The 16,705-nt window shown below is 48.1% G+C and overlaps 9 protein-coding genes across 9 annotated transcripts in view; 3 read left to right on the top strand and 6 right to left on the bottom strand.

Moving 5' to 3' along the window:
* F5B22DRAFT_643675 (uncharacterized protein) overlaps window positions 1-283 on the bottom strand; it is a gene marked incomplete at both ends in the record, with an annotated part of 1,447 nt that extends 1,164 nt beyond the window's left edge. The window contains one exon of the mRNA XM_047978306.1: window positions 101-283. Within this exon, the coding sequence (XP_047833526.1) occupies window positions 101-283 (183 nt within the window). The remainder of the gene's footprint in view (window positions 1-100) is intronic.
* A 1,363-nt stretch (window positions 284-1,646) lies between these two features.
* On the bottom strand, window positions 1,647-3,116 carry F5B22DRAFT_595203 (uncharacterized protein). The gene has a single exon (XM_047974125.1). It carries the CDS (start codon window positions 2,975-2,977, stop codon window positions 1,919-1,921), a length of 1,059 nt encoding a protein of 352 aa, XP_047833525.1. The 5' UTR covers window positions 2,978-3,116; the 3' UTR covers window positions 1,647-1,918.
* Window positions 3,117-3,151: 35 nt separating this feature from the next.
* Window positions 3,152-5,012, bottom strand: F5B22DRAFT_595202 (uncharacterized protein). The gene has a single exon (XM_047974124.1). The coding sequence runs from the start codon at window positions 4,714-4,716 to the stop codon at window positions 3,640-3,642; it is 1,077 nt and encodes a 358-aa protein (XP_047833524.1). The 5' UTR covers window positions 4,717-5,012; the 3' UTR covers window positions 3,152-3,639.
* A 678-nt stretch (window positions 5,013-5,690) lies between these two features.
* F5B22DRAFT_540674 (uncharacterized protein) lies at window positions 5,691-7,314 on the top strand. The gene is made up of 7 exons (XM_047972839.1): window positions 5,691-6,155; window positions 6,210-6,229; window positions 6,279-6,315; window positions 6,369-6,442; window positions 6,492-6,871; window positions 6,938-7,033; window positions 7,086-7,314. The coding sequence occupies exons 1-7, from the start codon at window positions 5,957-5,959 to the stop codon at window positions 7,237-7,239; spliced, it is 960 nt and encodes a 319-aa protein (XP_047833523.1). The 5' UTR covers window positions 5,691-5,956; the 3' UTR covers window positions 7,240-7,314.
* Window positions 7,315-7,677: 363 nt separating this feature from the next.
* F5B22DRAFT_540679 (uncharacterized protein) lies at window positions 7,678-9,312 on the bottom strand. The gene is made up of 4 exons (XM_047972840.1): window positions 8,649-9,312; window positions 8,268-8,566; window positions 8,100-8,211; window positions 7,678-7,999 (listed from the first exon to the last, which is right to left on the bottom strand). Exons 1-4 carry the CDS (start codon window positions 8,841-8,843, stop codon window positions 7,865-7,867), a joined length of 741 nt encoding a protein of 246 aa, XP_047833522.1. The 5' UTR covers window positions 8,844-9,312; the 3' UTR covers window positions 7,678-7,864.
* A 29-nt stretch (window positions 9,313-9,341) lies between these two features.
* On the bottom strand, window positions 9,342-12,139 carry F5B22DRAFT_540711 (P-loop containing nucleoside triphosphate hydrolase protein). The gene is made up of 2 exons (XM_047972841.1): window positions 9,732-12,139; window positions 9,342-9,626 (listed from the first exon to the last, which is right to left on the bottom strand). The coding sequence occupies exon 1, from the start codon at window positions 12,027-12,029 to the stop codon at window positions 9,945-9,947; it is 2,085 nt and encodes a 694-aa protein (XP_047833521.1). The 5' UTR covers window positions 12,030-12,139; the 3' UTR covers window positions 9,342-9,626; window positions 9,732-9,944.
* A 264-nt stretch (window positions 12,140-12,403) lies between these two features.
* Window positions 12,404-14,207, top strand: F5B22DRAFT_595192 (Mov34-domain-containing protein). Its single transcript, XM_047974123.1, has 3 exons — window positions 12,404-12,769; window positions 12,850-13,103; window positions 13,158-14,207. Exons 1-3 carry the CDS (start codon window positions 12,701-12,703, stop codon window positions 13,843-13,845), a joined length of 1,011 nt encoding a protein of 336 aa, XP_047833520.1. The 5' UTR covers window positions 12,404-12,700; the 3' UTR covers window positions 13,846-14,207.
* F5B22DRAFT_661874 (uncharacterized protein) lies at window positions 13,993-15,978 on the top strand. The gene has a single exon (XM_047980398.1). It carries the CDS (start codon window positions 14,354-14,356, stop codon window positions 15,509-15,511), a length of 1,158 nt encoding a protein of 385 aa, XP_047833519.1. The 5' UTR covers window positions 13,993-14,353; the 3' UTR covers window positions 15,512-15,978.
* Window positions 15,951-16,415, bottom strand: F5B22DRAFT_643667 (uncharacterized protein; the record flags this gene model as incomplete). Its single annotated transcript, XM_047978305.1, has 3 exons — window positions 15,951-15,975; window positions 16,042-16,113; window positions 16,264-16,415. 3 exons carry the CDS (start codon window positions 16,413-16,415, stop codon window positions 15,951-15,953), a joined length of 249 nt encoding a protein of 82 aa, XP_047833518.1.
* Window positions 16,416-16,705: the final 290 nt, after the last annotated feature.

Raw genomic sequence — 16,705 nt, 5'->3', positions numbered from 1 at the left:
ACGCCCCCCCGCCCCCCCCCCCCCCGCCCCGCCCCCGCCCCCCCCCCCCGCCCCCCCCCCCCCCCCCCCCCCCCCCCCCCCCCCCCCCCCCCCCGCGTACCATCGATATCACCAACAAAGCATCTGGGATTCCCAGCTTCTTAATGGCATACCTAGCATAAAGTCTAACGGTGACGGCGAGAAGACCAATGATTCCAGCGAGATAAACAACAACTTTGGGAATAACATGATTCCCAATATCTCCCGCCGGAGCAGCAGGATGTCCATGCGTATCGTAGTCCATCGTCTTGGAATAGTACAATTACTAATTATAGGCGTACTAATCTTGCGTCGAGCCGAAGGTGTAATATCTGTAACAGTTTCGCGATGATGTATGATGGCAAAAATAAGGAGTGGGTTTCAAGATGAAATTAGAATTAATCATGAATTACCAAAGGAAATTGAAGTATCTAAGGGAAAGGGAAAGCGATCTGGGGAATCAGCCCGATACGCATTGTAATATAGCGTTCCACTCAAGGGAGGGCAGAAAAACATTGAAGATCTAGAGCTGTTGTAAAAATTAATACCCTTGAACCGGAGGTTAGTGCCTTACACAAGAGATAGAGTCTTCATATGCGCGTCTGATTGGCGTTCCCTAGCTTACCAGTTTACCCATATTTGCCCTCTCTTGCGGCGTTTCGCAATTCCTAGATAGTCCAATTACCACTTGACGGAATGACAGGAAAGGTTTCTTGAACATGTACATTGAGGAATCACAATGTCTCTAAGTATTATCTATCACAGTTGCCTAGAGTACGAATCTTAGCTCACTGGCGCGCGAAAATCAGCGTAAACCTTTAGTCAGCTCTTCGGTGAAAGCCTGAAACTCCAAGCAAGGATGTCGTTGCTAACTCGGCAAATGTGAGGAAGGGATGACGGGTTGTGCGTGGCTTCGATATCCAGCGCCCTATCAAAACTAGGGATAATTTTGTTGGGATGGACAAACCAACAGACCGTGCAAGTATCCAAAATAATATGGGGAGAGCCGAAGAGCGAACAGGATCTCTCAACTATGGAATCCTTGACGTCCCTTCCGTATTTGCGGGCATTATGCTCCCTGAGGAAATCTGTTATTGCTTCTAAAGCTTTAGCATCGGAAACATACATGAAGGATTTGCAGCTTCACCATTACCTGAGTAATATAGGGAGGATGAATGCTATATATCTACCTAACAAACCAACATCCATCTATTGTTGATCGATATGTACTCACACCTAAAGCTCATCAAAACATGAAGAAAGGATATGTGACAGGTAGGTAGTACGTCGAACACGTATACGGTAATATCATTTCCTAGACATTCTGATTGGATCGATGCCTATGTAGTGATCGTGCCGCCACATGGCCACGGGTCAAAATACACCAGCTGAAGAAATTTATGTATTTGGAACCCAGACTTCAGCGAAATGCAAGGGGAACAAACATTTGATCTCCCCTGGCAATTAATTTGAGATCTTTGAACTAACAATGCAGGGCAGATCCTGACTTACCACGAGATGCGCAGGGGTAAAAGTAGGGACGGTTACATCCCCGATCCACGGGATGTGCCTGCACTCCTCGTGCAAACTTAAGCGAGAGATCTACAAGATCAAACTACGTTAAACATGCGAGATATAGATTCTTAATACTGGAAACACTTCCTGTTTTTGGAAATGGCGGCTCTCGCTAAACAAAACACGTAGGCGACCCACGTAGGCCAATATGCCCATTAAAGGGAGTATCGTATGTAGATTTAGTTACACCAGCCTAACACTTTGTGTGTGTAAAGATCCAACATGTAAAATTGCTGACAGTTACTCAACGTTTATCGTGGGTGACGGACGTTGCATGATCCAGAATTGATAATCACATCAACGTCTGCCTTTCTTTCAAGTACTTCTACTTCCTGCCTCTGTGTCCCACGTAACGGTCCAGCTTATTCTTCCTCAAGAACTTATCCAAAAGACCCGCGACCTTGTCATTATCCATGTCCATAAACGCGATATGCGTGCTACCTTTGAGCCCCGCGTCCTTCCCTAGCAAGAGCACTTCCGCATTGCCTCCATACATGTTGATGATCTTAGCAGAGAGCCTCGCTTGCGCGAGGAAAATGAAATTCTCTGAGCGGTGATCGCTGAAGATGTACTGGATAGCAGGTAGTTTAGCGAGCTTTTTAAATTGCTCGAGCGGGACGATAAGTGGTCCGAAGGGCTGGCTAGCGGTGATGTTGAGGTTGTCGGGGAAAATGTAGCCGAAGCTCTCGTATGCCACGATCGCTTTGGTATTGGTCGTGTTACTCAGCGCCACCGCCAGCTGCGCACGCAATCCTGCTGCCGAGTTGGTCAGGTACACGATGCTGTCGCCGATTTTGTAGGAGTCGGCGGCAACTGCCGCAGCATTCGCTTGTAGGTAAATGTTAGCGTTTGTGTCATATTCGACATAACGAGCGCTGGTCGTCTGTTGCCAAGCAGTCTCGTTAGAAGCCGGAAACTGCGTGTCATTCCAGAAGTTGGGATACGACGGGCCGAAATTCCACGCGACGAAGTTTCCCTGATCTCTGTAGTCGGGTATGTAGAAAGTCGGCTCGCATGCCCAATTAGCACGCCCTAGCCGTGGTGCATCCCAAAGGTAGACAGGGTAATTTCGTCTTAGAAACATATCCTTGAAGCCTTCGCCCCCGTCAAATCGGTTCTGCCAAGTCTGTGTGCTGGAGCTGTGCCACATAACGAGACTCGTCTTCCGTGGTTTCCAAGGAATGAAATATTCCATGTAGCCATGATCACAAGAGAGTGTCATGTTAGGATTTCTAGGGTTTCGTATGACCTTGCCAGCGATATTGAACCCGCCAGAACGGTCGAGCATTATAGGTCGCCTCTTCACATTTTGCTCGTCGCAACGTACACCACTCGCAAATAGCGCAAGCAAGGTAATGATGCACTTGATAACCACTGAAGCCATCTCTAATACGGGCAGTGAAGAACGTGAGCTGGGCCGTCAATTTTGATAAAGACACGATTCTCATATCAAATTGGAACGGACGGCTTTACCCCTCTTAAGCTGATTCAAGAGGGGCAGACCTATATGATGTGCCGTCCCGCCTGTAGGATACTCCCGGATTCTTGGGCCTGATTAATTAGCTTTTCCTGAATTCATTTGTAGTTGAGCTGGAAAAATGAACTGATTTTCGCCATTCAGCCGAAAGGCACCCCAGCAGTCGGAGATGTTAACCCAGATCCAAGGACTGATTCCATATCTAGGTCTTGGTAATTACTTACTGAATCTACGTCAGCTCTCAAAATCAAGGGAAAATAGGTTGTATTGAAGCCTCCAAGACTGGGGACTTTGATTATTGAACGTCGGAGTCCCTCAAGCATAGCGCCATCTCATGTGCTACACCCGTGTATGCATACGTTTGTCGCGGTCGCAGCTTGAATCAGTTTCAGAGGCCCGATTATCATAAGAGTATCTCACGATCTGATTGAAAGAGATCAACATTATTATACAAGTACCTCTTGTACTGAAATAAATTTTTATGATACTTGGTGCTGCTAAGCGAAGGACACGATCGCTTGTAGCTTCGCGATGAGGTCAATTCGATATATTCGGTAATAATTCCACACCTAGCATGACGAAGATATATCTCTTGAGGCGTCTGAACCTTCGTCGTTGCTGTTTTCAGAGGATGATTCACGGTCTACGCGCTCCACAAAGGTAACCCTGAATTCTAAAGCTTTAGGTTCCGTTTGACCCTCAAGTATCTTTCTATCATTAATCCACTGAAAAAGGCAGCTTCCGCACGCTGATCTGACGCCAAAAACATTCAACTCGATCAGATCGATAGCACCAAGGTGCTCATCATACAATACGTCGAACGTGAGCCCTTGCTTCATTAACAAGCTGTCCATCTCATCCTCAGGATCTAGTTCTGCTGCGATTTGCACCTTTATTTCTTCGGCGCCTTCGACAATCCTCTCAACTATTGCTCTACGTTCTTTGTCGGGTTCAAGATAGAAACGCCATTGCTGATACCATCTGTACTGACTGATTGCAGAAATGCGCAGCGAATCTACTGAACTGAAAGCCGGACAGAAGACGCGATATTCTCTTTCGCCTCGCATACGGTCATTCCATGGCATGAAGAAAACCTCAAAAACCTGGGCGCCATCATCAAGGGCGTTAATCATGGTGTTCCGTGCACGATACGATGTCAACAGGAGCAGCAGCGCCTCGTTCACAGAGCGCAGCGGAGAGTTCTCAAATGTCTTCTGCATGCCGTCTTTGGCGGAACAGGCGTCGAATCTCATGAACAGCCCTTCTTGGGGGAATTCGATTGCCAAGAATGATGGCACAATCTCTTCGTCAATTTCCTCTCGATAGATTCGATTGATTGAGCCTAGCGGTATGGATGCCTCGGCCACGCGGAGGAGCAACCGAGTCTGTGGCTGCGAGAGCGTGACAATTTGGGCGTCGGATGGTGCAAGCCTACGTGAGCGTAGAATGAGAGGAAGCCATCGCTTGAAGGAGTACGGCTTCTCTGAGGGTCTGGCGAGAAGGTCAGGCGCTTCGTGTTCAGTGTGGAATGCCGTGTTGAATCGCGCTTTCGTGGAGTCAATGCCATGTGCACGTGATGGGTTAGTTTGTTCGATATCCGCCAAAACTTCAAAGTGATCTATATTGACTAGGCTAACTGTCATCATGAGAGAGCGAGTGCAATTGAGTGTATGATTTCGAGTTGATCCTTATGTCCTCGTTGACTTGAGGAGAGGAGTCGATATTCTGTAGCTTTACGATGGGTGCAAGGAATAGTTCAGCCACGTGGTTTATGTAGGATTTCTTGAGGGAAAACTGCGAGAGAGACTTCAAGGTTGTCATCGACATTGCTATTCACCATACTCACTTTGCTGATCACATTGTTGTGTTGTCGTCCATGGGTGAAAAGCCAGTGAATACCTACATATGTACGTCGTAGCTACCTGTATTGTGTAACTGCGTAGGTAGGTATGGGCATAGTACTTGCCTACTACTTGTTACAGCAAGACCAGTGCTTCAGCGCAGCCTAAGCCACGCAATACCACTGGATCTCAGTGAAGGCCACACGCTAGAGCGCCCCCGCCAGCTACACCTAACATCTGCATCTTCATCTATCTATCAATCAATTCACTGACTTCGGCTTATGGACAGCACCGTAAACCTCTGCCCTAAGGTACTTCGTTCAGGTTGCATAACAAATGATGTTGGTGGTACTTGCAATTGAAGATATTCACAACGTATTGGTCTGCTGTGGCTGCTGCCAAGATCGATGCCGTCTATTTGGGCCGCCCTTCCTGGCCTTGGCAGCTGGCCTTGACTCTATATACAATTGGACCGACCTTCTTAACCTCCGAGATCTCCCACATTTCTCATAAAAGAGAGGACTGAATAGCCTCACTCTTGAATACGAAGAACATGCCCTGTTCCTATTAGGCAACAACCGAAGGCCGCGGGCAACGTATATAACACTGCCTACTTAGTTCCCGGTATGATAAAAAGTGATAAATGTACTACTTAGGTTAACTATGTATTTGAGGACCAATTTCCTTTGCTGCGCAGGATTCAGCTAACCTAGTTGGGCCCCTTATTGCCCCTTGTTCAAACCGACTACCTAAGTACGAAGTAGGCAATCAGGAGCGTGATGCTTGTTCAACCCCAATCAGGCTGTGGTTCTCGGTTGCTACCCACACTGAGACCGAATGGATGCATGATCTGCAAGTGGGTTGCGATGACATACTGCAACAGCTAGGCCAAGTCCAACCATGGCGGTTTTGTAGTATATCTCAACTTCACCCGTGGCCAGTCATCAGTGTCTGGGTATATTGCTCATAGCTCTGTGCTCTATATCGATATCCGCGTGCAACAGCTTCTGAAATAACCGTCCAAGTCAATTCCCAAACCCCCTTCATGGCTGGGCTTGATGATCTTCCCCCGGGCACGCCGGCTAGCGCACCGCCCCCCGGGGTAGCCCCGGATTATGTTGACCCTACATTCATGGGCCCGTCGTTCGTGGCTCTGGGGATATTCTTGTCACTATCGCTTCTTGCCGTTTTCGTCAGGATTTTCGTCCGCTTTCGCATCACCAAGGCCTGGGGCTGGGATGACTGTAAGTTTTGTGTCGGGTCGTGATATCCCATCGCTGATACAAACCATCTGCTAGACACATGTATTAAAGCTGCTGTATAGCTCTTACAACCCGTCCGGGCGATGCAGCTAACTGTTGATGTAGATTGGATCAGTGATCTATGCGATCTTATACGTCAAAGGTACAGGATTCAACTAGTGAACCAAGACGGCCAAACCTAACCTGCTACAACAGTCAGCACGGAATATCCGGTAAGGCATATATGGGAGATCACACTTTCATCTTATGCTAGCGCAATCGAGACTCAAGTACGTATCGCTTGCACCCAGAGGGCGAAATCTTGCTTATGCTATTCAGACATTATCAGTAAACGGAATCGTATACCAGATCACAATCTTCTTCACCAAGCTTTCTATTCTGCTTCTTTATCTGAGGATCTTCAGTGTCAATCAAGCATTTACCCGCGTTACAATCGCCAGCATTGTTGTTCTAACTCTTTTATATGTTCCACTGGCCGGTCTCGCAATCGGTTTCCTCGCCGCCTGCAATGACCTGACAAACCTTCTTGAATCCCCTTTTTGCAAACACTATAGCAGTCCGACCTTGGCTTTTAGCGCAATCTTCAATGTTGTTACTGATCTCTGGCTCCTATTATTACCATTCCCGCTTCTCATAAAGCTGCAAATGCAACCTCGACAAAAACTAGGTCTTGCTGCTGTTTTTGCTGCCGGTGTAGGGTAAGTTGGCCATGAGTGACCGGAGTCATCTGGTCGATCTTGCCTTGCTAATTCGATCTATCTCAGAGCTTGTGCTGCTAGTGTCGCACGACTGGCAGAAATTATCATTCACCGTAACAGTTCAGACCCAACCTGGAGCCACGGTATAATTGCTGAATTCAGGTCTGTCTCTCTGCAATGCTAAATCAATTAGGATATACTAAAGATTATGAAGTTTCGCCGAAATCAATATCGGTATCATTGTTGCTTGCTCTTCCGTTTTCCCCGCCTTTTTCAGCCGAGTGAAAGGCGCGTTGAGGCACGCTCCCGATGAGTCGAAACACACCCAACTGCCTGATTCAGAACCAGATGCCAGCCAGACTACATGAAGAAACTCAGAGTCGCCAGTTCTATAAAACAAAGGAAGAAAGGAAAAACACGCAAAAACACTCACAAAGTTTTCATCAGAGGATATGACAGCGCCATTGGCATTTCCGAAAGAATACACCGTTGTACGTGGGATGCGACAAAGATGGTATCTAGAACCTCTCGCTAGGTACCATACCCGAGTAACTTGAATACTGGTAATTGGAAGGGATGTGTGAGATGATAACAATTGAATATAATAGCCGCCGATCATATACTGCGACTGGCGAGAATGTCATGTTCCACAGACTGAAGAACACAAAACTGAAAGTTGAAATAGGGGTATTGTGACCACTGAGGACTGAGGACATAATGACTCATAAAGCGCTCAAAGCAGCGGAGATGATAACATCTCTATAACGCGCGCGCGCTGGAGGACATCGTTCTCGCAACTTCACTTCGACGACAGATAATCCTCAGTCCAGACTTGGGCCGGGAACTAGAATTAGCTCTGCTTCATTTCTATAGATGCCATAGAACCCAATAGAGTTTATGCTGAGTGTCAACATATCTATATTCGCTATTATCTAGCCCGAAAATGGGAATGTTCACTTAATAAACTTCGATCTTTAGAGAAATCCATCTCCTTTATACAAGCTCCTTGCGAAGCATCGAGCTTCCCGTCGGCCATTCTTTGCCAGTCTCATCTACATCGATCCAGGCTACTTTCCGCTGAGCATAGACCTTATAGCCGTGTCGCGTATACCAATCTTCATTGGTGACCTGCGGACCATGTGTCAGTCGGAAAAAGCCAAGCCAAGCCAGCAAAGATAAATCAAAGAAAAAAAATCAAAAAGAAGATTGCAAAAGATGTGAAACCTACAGCTAGTATCGGCCGCTTCAGAGCAATTCGTCGTGGACTATCTGGTACGCACTCCGAGTTGGCGATGGTTTCCAAGGTGATAGCCTTGGCGCCGAAGTCTTCCTTGGCCATTCTATGCGCACATCAACACATTACTCTTTCCACTCTGTGACAATCGTCTTGACTCACTTCTCGCAATACGCCATTGCGGCGCCCCCGAGGCCGCGGTTCTGCAGCGCCGAGGAGATGTAGAAGTTCATGAGCGAGAGGATCCCGTCGGCGAGACTAGTCTGCAGCTCTGGCTCAGGGGTCACCGAGTCGAGCGCGATATGGCCAACGGGATGGAAGCGTGGCACGAGGGGATCCGGTTTATGAGGCCGGCCTAGAATCGTCTTGCATGTGTCTGGGAGAGCTTGCGCCTCGCTGGGATAGGCTGCAAGGTGGCTTTTAAGCCGTGAGGGGCTTTCGGGATGGTCTGGGTGGAGGACCTGGGATAATGTTAGAAGCACGACGGCGATAGTCCAAGCTTGGCGCTTCGATTCGAGGCCGTCAATGCGTGCGACTACTTACCACCCAATGCAGACCCGATTGCCCTTTTCTCTGTGTTTCTCTCCAGCCGTCTACTTGGTCAACCTTCCATCCACAGGCGATTCGCTGCAACTTCATCCGATCAACATGTTCTTGCGAGTCGGGATCCCAGGGAATCAAGTAGACGGGAACAGGACCCCTGGCAGACTTTTCGGTGCCGTCTTGCGTAGTCATCATGAGATTCAATTGATCAATGATTCAAGAATAAGTGACTTCTTTCTAAAGACCCGGTGTATCATATGTATTGAAATTATGTTATATATACCCTATTCATTCTAATTCTCCCCTACTCATTTTAGTACACTCATGTGTTGACTTGAATCCACTTTCGGCCTCTTCGTAGAGTCACCTAGCGACTTTCCTCGGACAGACTGGGGGATATCGCTGTTGGTGGGTTGTATATCTCTGATATTACCTAATCAAATGAGTCACGCCGATGGTTGTCCATGGGTGTCACGTATAGCTACTATGCTGTAGCTAGGTGGATGGCAATGTCGTTGGTAGTAGGGATAGAATAGTTGGGGGCCATTCCCATGGAAAAGTGCAGTAGAAAGGAGGGATATTCTCCAATGGTCTTATATCTTCCCTGAATGGCATGTATCGCGCATTTTGCATGGATTTATCTCATTTATTGATTTATCGCATTTAGTGTTGAATTCAGTTCAAATATGTTCAGATATCCCCCCAGTGTCTCGAGGAGATGTCTTCAATACATTCCTAGGTTGTACCGAAGGCGCCAAAATATGAACCATCACGTGATAAATTGTACTTCACCTTACTTCTCAATTATCTTAATGTGATTGTATATCGTTTCAGAAAGCCCAGTAATCTATGCTCAGTGCAGAGTTATTAGCGCGCCGGCGCTAGACACTTTTGAGGGAGATTGTCGTCGTCCATTAAAAACTCCACTAGTCAAAATGTTGTTTGCATAACGCAAGGCTGCTGCAAACCCTCAAAGATCTGAGAGACAACATTAGTGTCAAAAAAGAACATGATGAGTGAAATGAGTGAGTGAGTGAGAAGCAGTGTAATTGAAATTCAAGACTCGGGGCCTGTGAGCTATACCTAGGTAGTCGTCATAGCCATGCACCCTAAGAACATCGACATTGCACGTTGACATACTTTGATTTGTGTTCTTGTAGCTCACGTAACACGGAAGAAGCGCTGATGGTGCTGAAGTGAGAAGCTTGCAACGGCCATTGGAGGTACTTATTCATTTCGATATAAATCCATGAGGCTTGATAGAGAACTCAACCATCCTTCATAAGCTCTAAACAATCAATCGTCCAAGCCACCCCACTCCTCATCCATGCTCTTTTGGTCTTGGGTATCATCATTAGGTCCCTCTAGCTTTCTTTTTTTACTACTAGCGATAGCCTCACGCCGGTTATTTTCCTTCCGCCTCTCCCATGCGCTCTTGGTGGTGATCTTGTTCGCATTGCCACGTCGCGACTCGATACCACGTTGCTTGAGCTTCTTCTTCTCCTCTTTACTGATCTTAGGTAGTGACTCGAGAAGCCACTTGGGGACTCCGCCATCATCGGTCTTACCAGCTTGCTTCTCGCTTTGGGAGATAACATTTGCGATGCTCTTCAGATAAGGGATGTCGTCGTTGGTGTAGAATGTGCATGCGATGCCTGGCTGTCCTGCTCGTCCCGTCCGTCCAACTCGATGAACATAGGCAGCCGCAGAAGTGGGCACATCATAGTTTACGACTCCGGACACACCCCTGAAATCTAAACCTCTCATGAGCAGGTCCGTGGTTACCAAAGCCCAAATCTCGCCAGACCGGAACCTGCGTACGATATCCGAGCGAGCGGAGTCAGAGAGTGAAGAGTGAAGCGCAGCTATACGAGAAGGTCCACCTGCTTCGACAGGGAAATCGAATTTGAGCTCATTATGAAGAGCTGTAGCACGTTCGATGGTCTGCGTAAATACGAGGATCGGAAGGTTCATATCTGGTACTGAGGCACTCGATGACTGGGGATGAAGGATTTGTCGTAAAGCGAAGAGTTTTCCTTGCTCGGTGGCACAATAGACTAGTTTGTGGCCGATACTCGGGACAGCCGTATCCTTCAACCCTACGACAAGACGTACAAGAGGGACTACGCGATTATCCCTGTCACGCTTGCTCAATTGATTCGATATCAATTCTTCAATATGTGCTCCCATTGTTGCCGAGAAACACCTCAACCGCAGAGAAGGATTAATACAAGCCGACCAGATTTGTAGAGTTTGCTCTAGGAACCGCTGTTCCAGTAGAACATCCCCCTCATCGAGGATCAATGATCGAACGGTCGGCAGCGTCCGTGACTTTAAAAAGTTTCCTAGTAACAAGGGCGTAGTGATAAGAATATCAGCTCTTGTAAGAGTTGTCTCCTTTGCTTGATCATTCTCATCGGAGTCGCTACCATCGGAGCTATCGCTGCTTTCTTCGCTTTCCGAGTTGGAAACCTCATTGTCTTCACTCTCCATCCGACCCTCGGCTGGTAACCTCATACCTCGCTTCATCATGACAATCTTGACTCCCGTATTTTTCGTCAATTTCCGGCCCTCGTTAGTAATCTGCTCAGCTAACTCTCTTGTAGGTACCACGACGATGGTTTCCAGAACCCGGTCTTTTGTAACCTCAGCCCTTCGTCGTAAAACATCGTTGATGGCAGGGATCAAGAAGGCCAAGGTCTTCCCGCTTCCCGTAGGTGCTACAGCAAGAAAGTGGATGCCATCTTCCGGTTCTATGCCTAACTCAGCGGCAGCTGTGGTAGATATGGCCCTCCCCGGTCGGATTAGAGCGGGAAGAGAGCCCAGTTGCACCTCTGTAGGTATCCGATAGCCTTGGTCGGCTAAATTATCTTCCAATCGAGGCGATAGTTTCCAAGTGGCGCGGAGTTGTGTGAAGGAGACTAGGGGTTGAGGAAAGAGAGCCTTTTTCGCGTCCTTTGCTTTCACCGTCGAAACATCCTTCTTCTTTTTCTTAGATTTTGTAATTTTTGCCTTCCGATCCTCATGGTGGGAGAGTAGGGTAAACTTGAGACGATGCGATCGTAAGACTTGCCGAACTTCATCGTCATCGAGGAGCGAGGGCTCGGTCTTGGGTATATCCTTAGGCTGTTCCTCAGTTACGGTTGGTTGAGCCGTAGGCTTGGATTGTTTGGGTTCGCGGGAGGCGAAGAAGTCTAGAGATGAGTCTTCAGCGTCGTCGTGGGCTCTGCCGAATTGAAGGTCCTGATCGTCTCGTTTGCGCTTGATTCCCTTGTCGTGATACAGCTGGGGATTCTGCACCCTGGGAGCAGGTTTGAATTCAAATGCTTGGCTAGAAGACGTCTTTTTTGCGCCACGGGACAAAATCTTGAGAACATCCATGATGGATCGACCTGCTGGACTAAGCACCTCATACCCCAGCGCGAAGGGCCTTGTTACCTTTGGCGCTGTAGAGTGGGAACCCAAGAATCACCATATGTTCTGAGACGGAGTGAAGCAATACAAAAAAATACCGAGCTAATGAAGCTGACGATAAGATAAGTAACGTAACAGTGGTAGCACCTTACCGACAGCGGGCATGTGCCCCGCAGTCATGTATCTAACTTGGTTCGAGTACGCCGATTACTATGCTAACGTGCGTATGACAGAGGTAGCTCTACCAAGCTCGGTACTTTTATTGCACCATTAAGGACATATGTAAGCCGCCCTCGCCGCCCTGTGCAAGGTACCTCCAGGAAGGTTCCGCCCGTAGGCAGATCCGGGTTTCGTCACGTCGAGCTCTCACAGCCGCCCATCCACCATTACCTACCTTAGGTACCTGAGGCTGCAGCTGTGCATTTACAATCAAATCTACATTTCCTAAAGCAGCCATCTGAGTTAATCTCGCCAACTCAATTCGCATACCTCCAACTCACCTAGCTACGCTCCATCAGTTCCGACTCTCATCTGATCTTCCTGGACCTTCCTTCTGCCATCTTCGTTGGTGCTCCGGAGCCCATCCCCGTCATATTACGACATTATCTGCCCAAGCGACACGCCACCGGTCTGCCAACATGGATCGGTTGAACCGCATGCTCGCGGGTGCCACAGGCATGGGCGGTCTTGGAGCGACGCCTGGAGCGGTATGTGATTGCCCTCACCACCTTGTTCAATCTAGGCGGCCACCCATCCTTCAGTGCGCTAACAAGTGGCATGTTATCAGGATAACCAAAACTTGATAGACAACTCCGAGACGGTGTATATCTCCTCCCTAGCGCTGCTGAAGATGTTAAGGCATGGCCGAGCTGGTGTTCCCATGGAAGTAATGGGTTTGATGCTGGGCGAGTTCGTCGACGACTTCACTGTCCGCGTGGTGGATGTTTTTGCCATGCCTCAGAGTGGCACTGGTGTCAGTGTCGAGGCTGTAGACCCTGTTTTCCAGCAGAAGATGATGGATATGTTAACACAGACTGGAAGGTAAAGGAGATGTGGTTTTCCCTTAGTTCATTCAATTCTAACCAAGACCTCCAGACCCGAATCAGTCGTGGGCTGGTATCACTCCCATCCCGGCTTTGGCTGCTGGCTATCCTCCGTCGATATCAACACTCAGCAATCCTTCGAACAGTTGACACCTCGCGCTGTTGCCGTCGTCGTCGATCCCATACAGTCAGTGAAGGGGAAGGTCGTTATTGATGCCTTCCGACTCATCAACCCACAGTCTCTGATGCTTGGTCAGGAGCCGAGACAAAGTACATCCAACTTGGGTCATCTAAACAAGCCTTCCATACAAGCCCTTATCCATGGTCTTAACCGTCATTACTATTCTATTGGAATTAATTATCGGAAGACTGCCTTGGAGGAGAATATGCTTATGAACCTTCATAAGCATGTTTGGACCGAGGCGTTAGAGATGGAGGACTTCCGACACGAAGGCGACCGGAATAAGGACCACTTCAAGAGACTGGTCACTCTAGCCGAGGGATACGAGAAGAGAGTCAAGGAGGAGACTGAGTTGACTAAGGAGCAGCTCAAGACTCGCTACGTTGGCAAACTCGACCCGAAGAAGCACTTGGAAGACGTTGGTCAACAGCTTATTGAGGACAACATAGTGTCTGTATCCCGCCAGATGATTGACAAAGAAGCCACCATGCCGAAAAGGGACGCCGTTTCCAATGGCCAAGCCAATGGGGAGCATATGGATAAGGATGAGGAGCTGTGAGTGTACAGAGTTTGGGGTAATCCAATCATGTTCTTCGACCAGTAGCTATGTATCATAGGCGTTGGAACATGCAGAGAACGGGCTAGCGGCTTCGGGTCTGAAACACAATAATCATGCTTTGAAGCTAAGTTATACATCGGGCCATCCTCTGCATGTGGATATACTCGTATTGGGCTCTTGAGTAAGGCGCATCAAGCAAGCTCTTTCGCAGGATCTATTGGTTTCTCGCAGATTCATACAATACCCATTGTGTGACAAGGAGTTCATTGTGAATGTCTTGCTATTTCAAAGAACATGTTGGACCCTGGAACGATTGAGATATGGTCTGCTAGAACTAATAGACAAAGAAGCATCTCATACAAGTATATGTCTTCCTGCTTCTACAGCCTGCTTTCTTGCCAAGCGAGTCGTCATATTAATCATATTTATAACTTGAAAAGCACCCTATGCTAGGAGACACTTTCAGAGTAAGTTTCGTTTCCATATCAAACAACACAAAACTGTTCAAATGTCGCCCAATCTTATCCAATTTCTTAAGGCTTGTTGCTGCTTCCCCCAGCAGCGCCCCAAACCAAACCCCAGTCTGAGCAGTCCCATTCGCCGTGCAGAACATTACAACTCCAGACTCCGAGCTAACCTAGGGTGGGAAGTCCCAGAGCGCAGCGCGCCGGGTCAGAGCAACCGCCCAGAGCATATAACAATGACTACGGGCCAGTCGAGCCCACATCCACGTATCAGGACAGAAGGCCGGTTTCCAATTAAAGTCAGCCCGGAGGTACAGGTAGAGTGGTTAAAGACAAGCATGGACCGTGAAAGGCTCAAGGAGCTCTGCAACGTCGTACACGCGACGTTTGAACACGTACCCTACGCAATCTGTGGCCTTGGCGCCTTAATCAATCACGGAATCACAGGGCGGAAAACAAGTAGGATATCAATCCTATGTCCACAAACCTCGAAAAATGCTGTCAAGTCATGGGCCGCGACACGGGGATTCAAGATCTATGGCGACTCGATCTGTGTACCCACAAAAGAGGGTATCAGACGCGTGCGCATAAAGTACATCGAGTTCGGCTTCGAACAGCTGCAGACCGTGAAGTCGAGCTTCAGCAACGCTACCGTGCTGTCTCTTACAAGCACACTGGACAACATAGCAGCAGGACACCTAGAAAATCTGCGTCGCGGCGACGAGCGCGCGCTGACCACACTTGCTGCGGATATATTCTGGATTCTCAAGCTCATGGCGCAACGTCACGAGAACATCGATTCACGCCTTCTCCCCACGTTTCTCGGCGAGGAGTTCTTCACTGATTTCACGGCACGCCACAGTAATGCTCGAACGGAGATGGCACTCGCCGGCATCGACGTCAGCGCCGCGCTCGCAAAACATCGGACAGCGGCGTCCCTGAGGGAGCATGATGAATTGTTGAGAAATCATGGATTGAAGGGCGATGTCGCTGATACACAGATTGGCCAGTTTGAGAATATGAAGAGTCTCGGTAATAAGAGCGTGTATACGCTTCACGGCCGTGAAGCAGGAGGCGAGTCGAATGCTCCGCCGATGGAGCAAAGTCATGCGCGTCGTAGTAATTCTGGCGGTCGCAATCTTACGTCCAAGCCGCCGAGGAAGCCTAAGTCCATTGAGAGACCAGTTGCTGACTGGATTTAGTTGAGTTGACGATTGAGACACAGATGAGGAGATGATATAGACAGTTTTAGTAAGTTATGTTTCCAAACCCTTTGGACGCTTTAATAATTCAGCTGATTTGATTTCAATCTGCTTTGATTGTTATTTTTCTACTTCATATCATCTTCACAATGCTAAATTACTCATGAGGCCGGGAATGACTTTTTCGAGTAAGCAGTATCTTAATCTACTCTTACTAACTGGAGATTGCCATTGTAAAGACGTCCGCTTTCACGATTGCTTTGATACATACCTCTCCTCCGTAGCCAACTCATCCTTTAGCTAATCATTATAGTTTCCGTAGTCTCGCGCTTAAGTTCAACCACAAGGACTATATTCAGGGCGTGGGATTGAGGCGATTCACAATTCGAATGGATCGCTAGGTATGGTAAGGGCCCTTAGCTACCTACCAGGTCCCTCCTTAGCCTTGGTGACTAACTTTGACTCTATATACAATTAGTACTGTCTTTACTAACCTCCGAACTCTACGAGTAGTCTCATGCTAAACTCACTTTTCGTATGTCTTGTCAGGGGGGACGTTTGCTATGCACCCGTAGCTGTAGGCGATCTGCATGGCACCATACCTGTAAAATGGTCAATCAGGGCTCCTCTCGTAGCAACAAGAGTCACTTACATGTTTGGGATCTTTAACAAAGATCATCACATTGGCTCATCTTAGTGATTGCTTTCTGTCTCATCTGCAGTCGAATTAATCACTGTCGGTCTGGAAGAACCTATCCCATTTACTGGGTGGTGCGCTCCAGTCGCTATATGCCAACCATGGGGCGCCGTAGTTCTCGACGTCCAGTCTATCAACAGGAATACCCGATAGCTCCGAAATCAAGTCCCGACAGCCCATATGTCCATTCTCGCGGGCAAAGTTCATGGCTCTTAGGCAATGCCTTCGTTGAAACCCAGGAACGGCGTCAATTCCACCCCTGGCAACGACTGTGTTACACGTGTAACCTCTATACTAAGCTGAATATGCAGTTCGCCTTGCGCTACGGCCGTACGAAGGACCTTTGCAGGCTGTTCATGGTGTCTCAAGACATGCGGGCAATATTGGGCAATGTTGGAAAGTGAGATTATACAGACTTCGCTTCTTGAAACAGACCCTAGAGACCCAGGCGGTCTGGGCTGGCAGACCAATTGTATATAGAGTCAAGTCAAGCCACC

This window comes from Xylaria bambusicola (genome assembly GCF_022495145.1).
Source record: "Xylaria bambusicola strain CBS 139988 unplaced genomic scaffold F5B22scaffold_8, whole genome shotgun sequence".
Lineage (NCBI taxonomy): Eukaryota > Fungi > Ascomycota > Sordariomycetes > Xylariales > Xylariaceae > Xylaria > Xylaria bambusicola.
The sequence above is the reverse complement of the archived record's forward strand: the minus strand, read 5'-3'. Positions and strand labels throughout refer to the sequence as shown.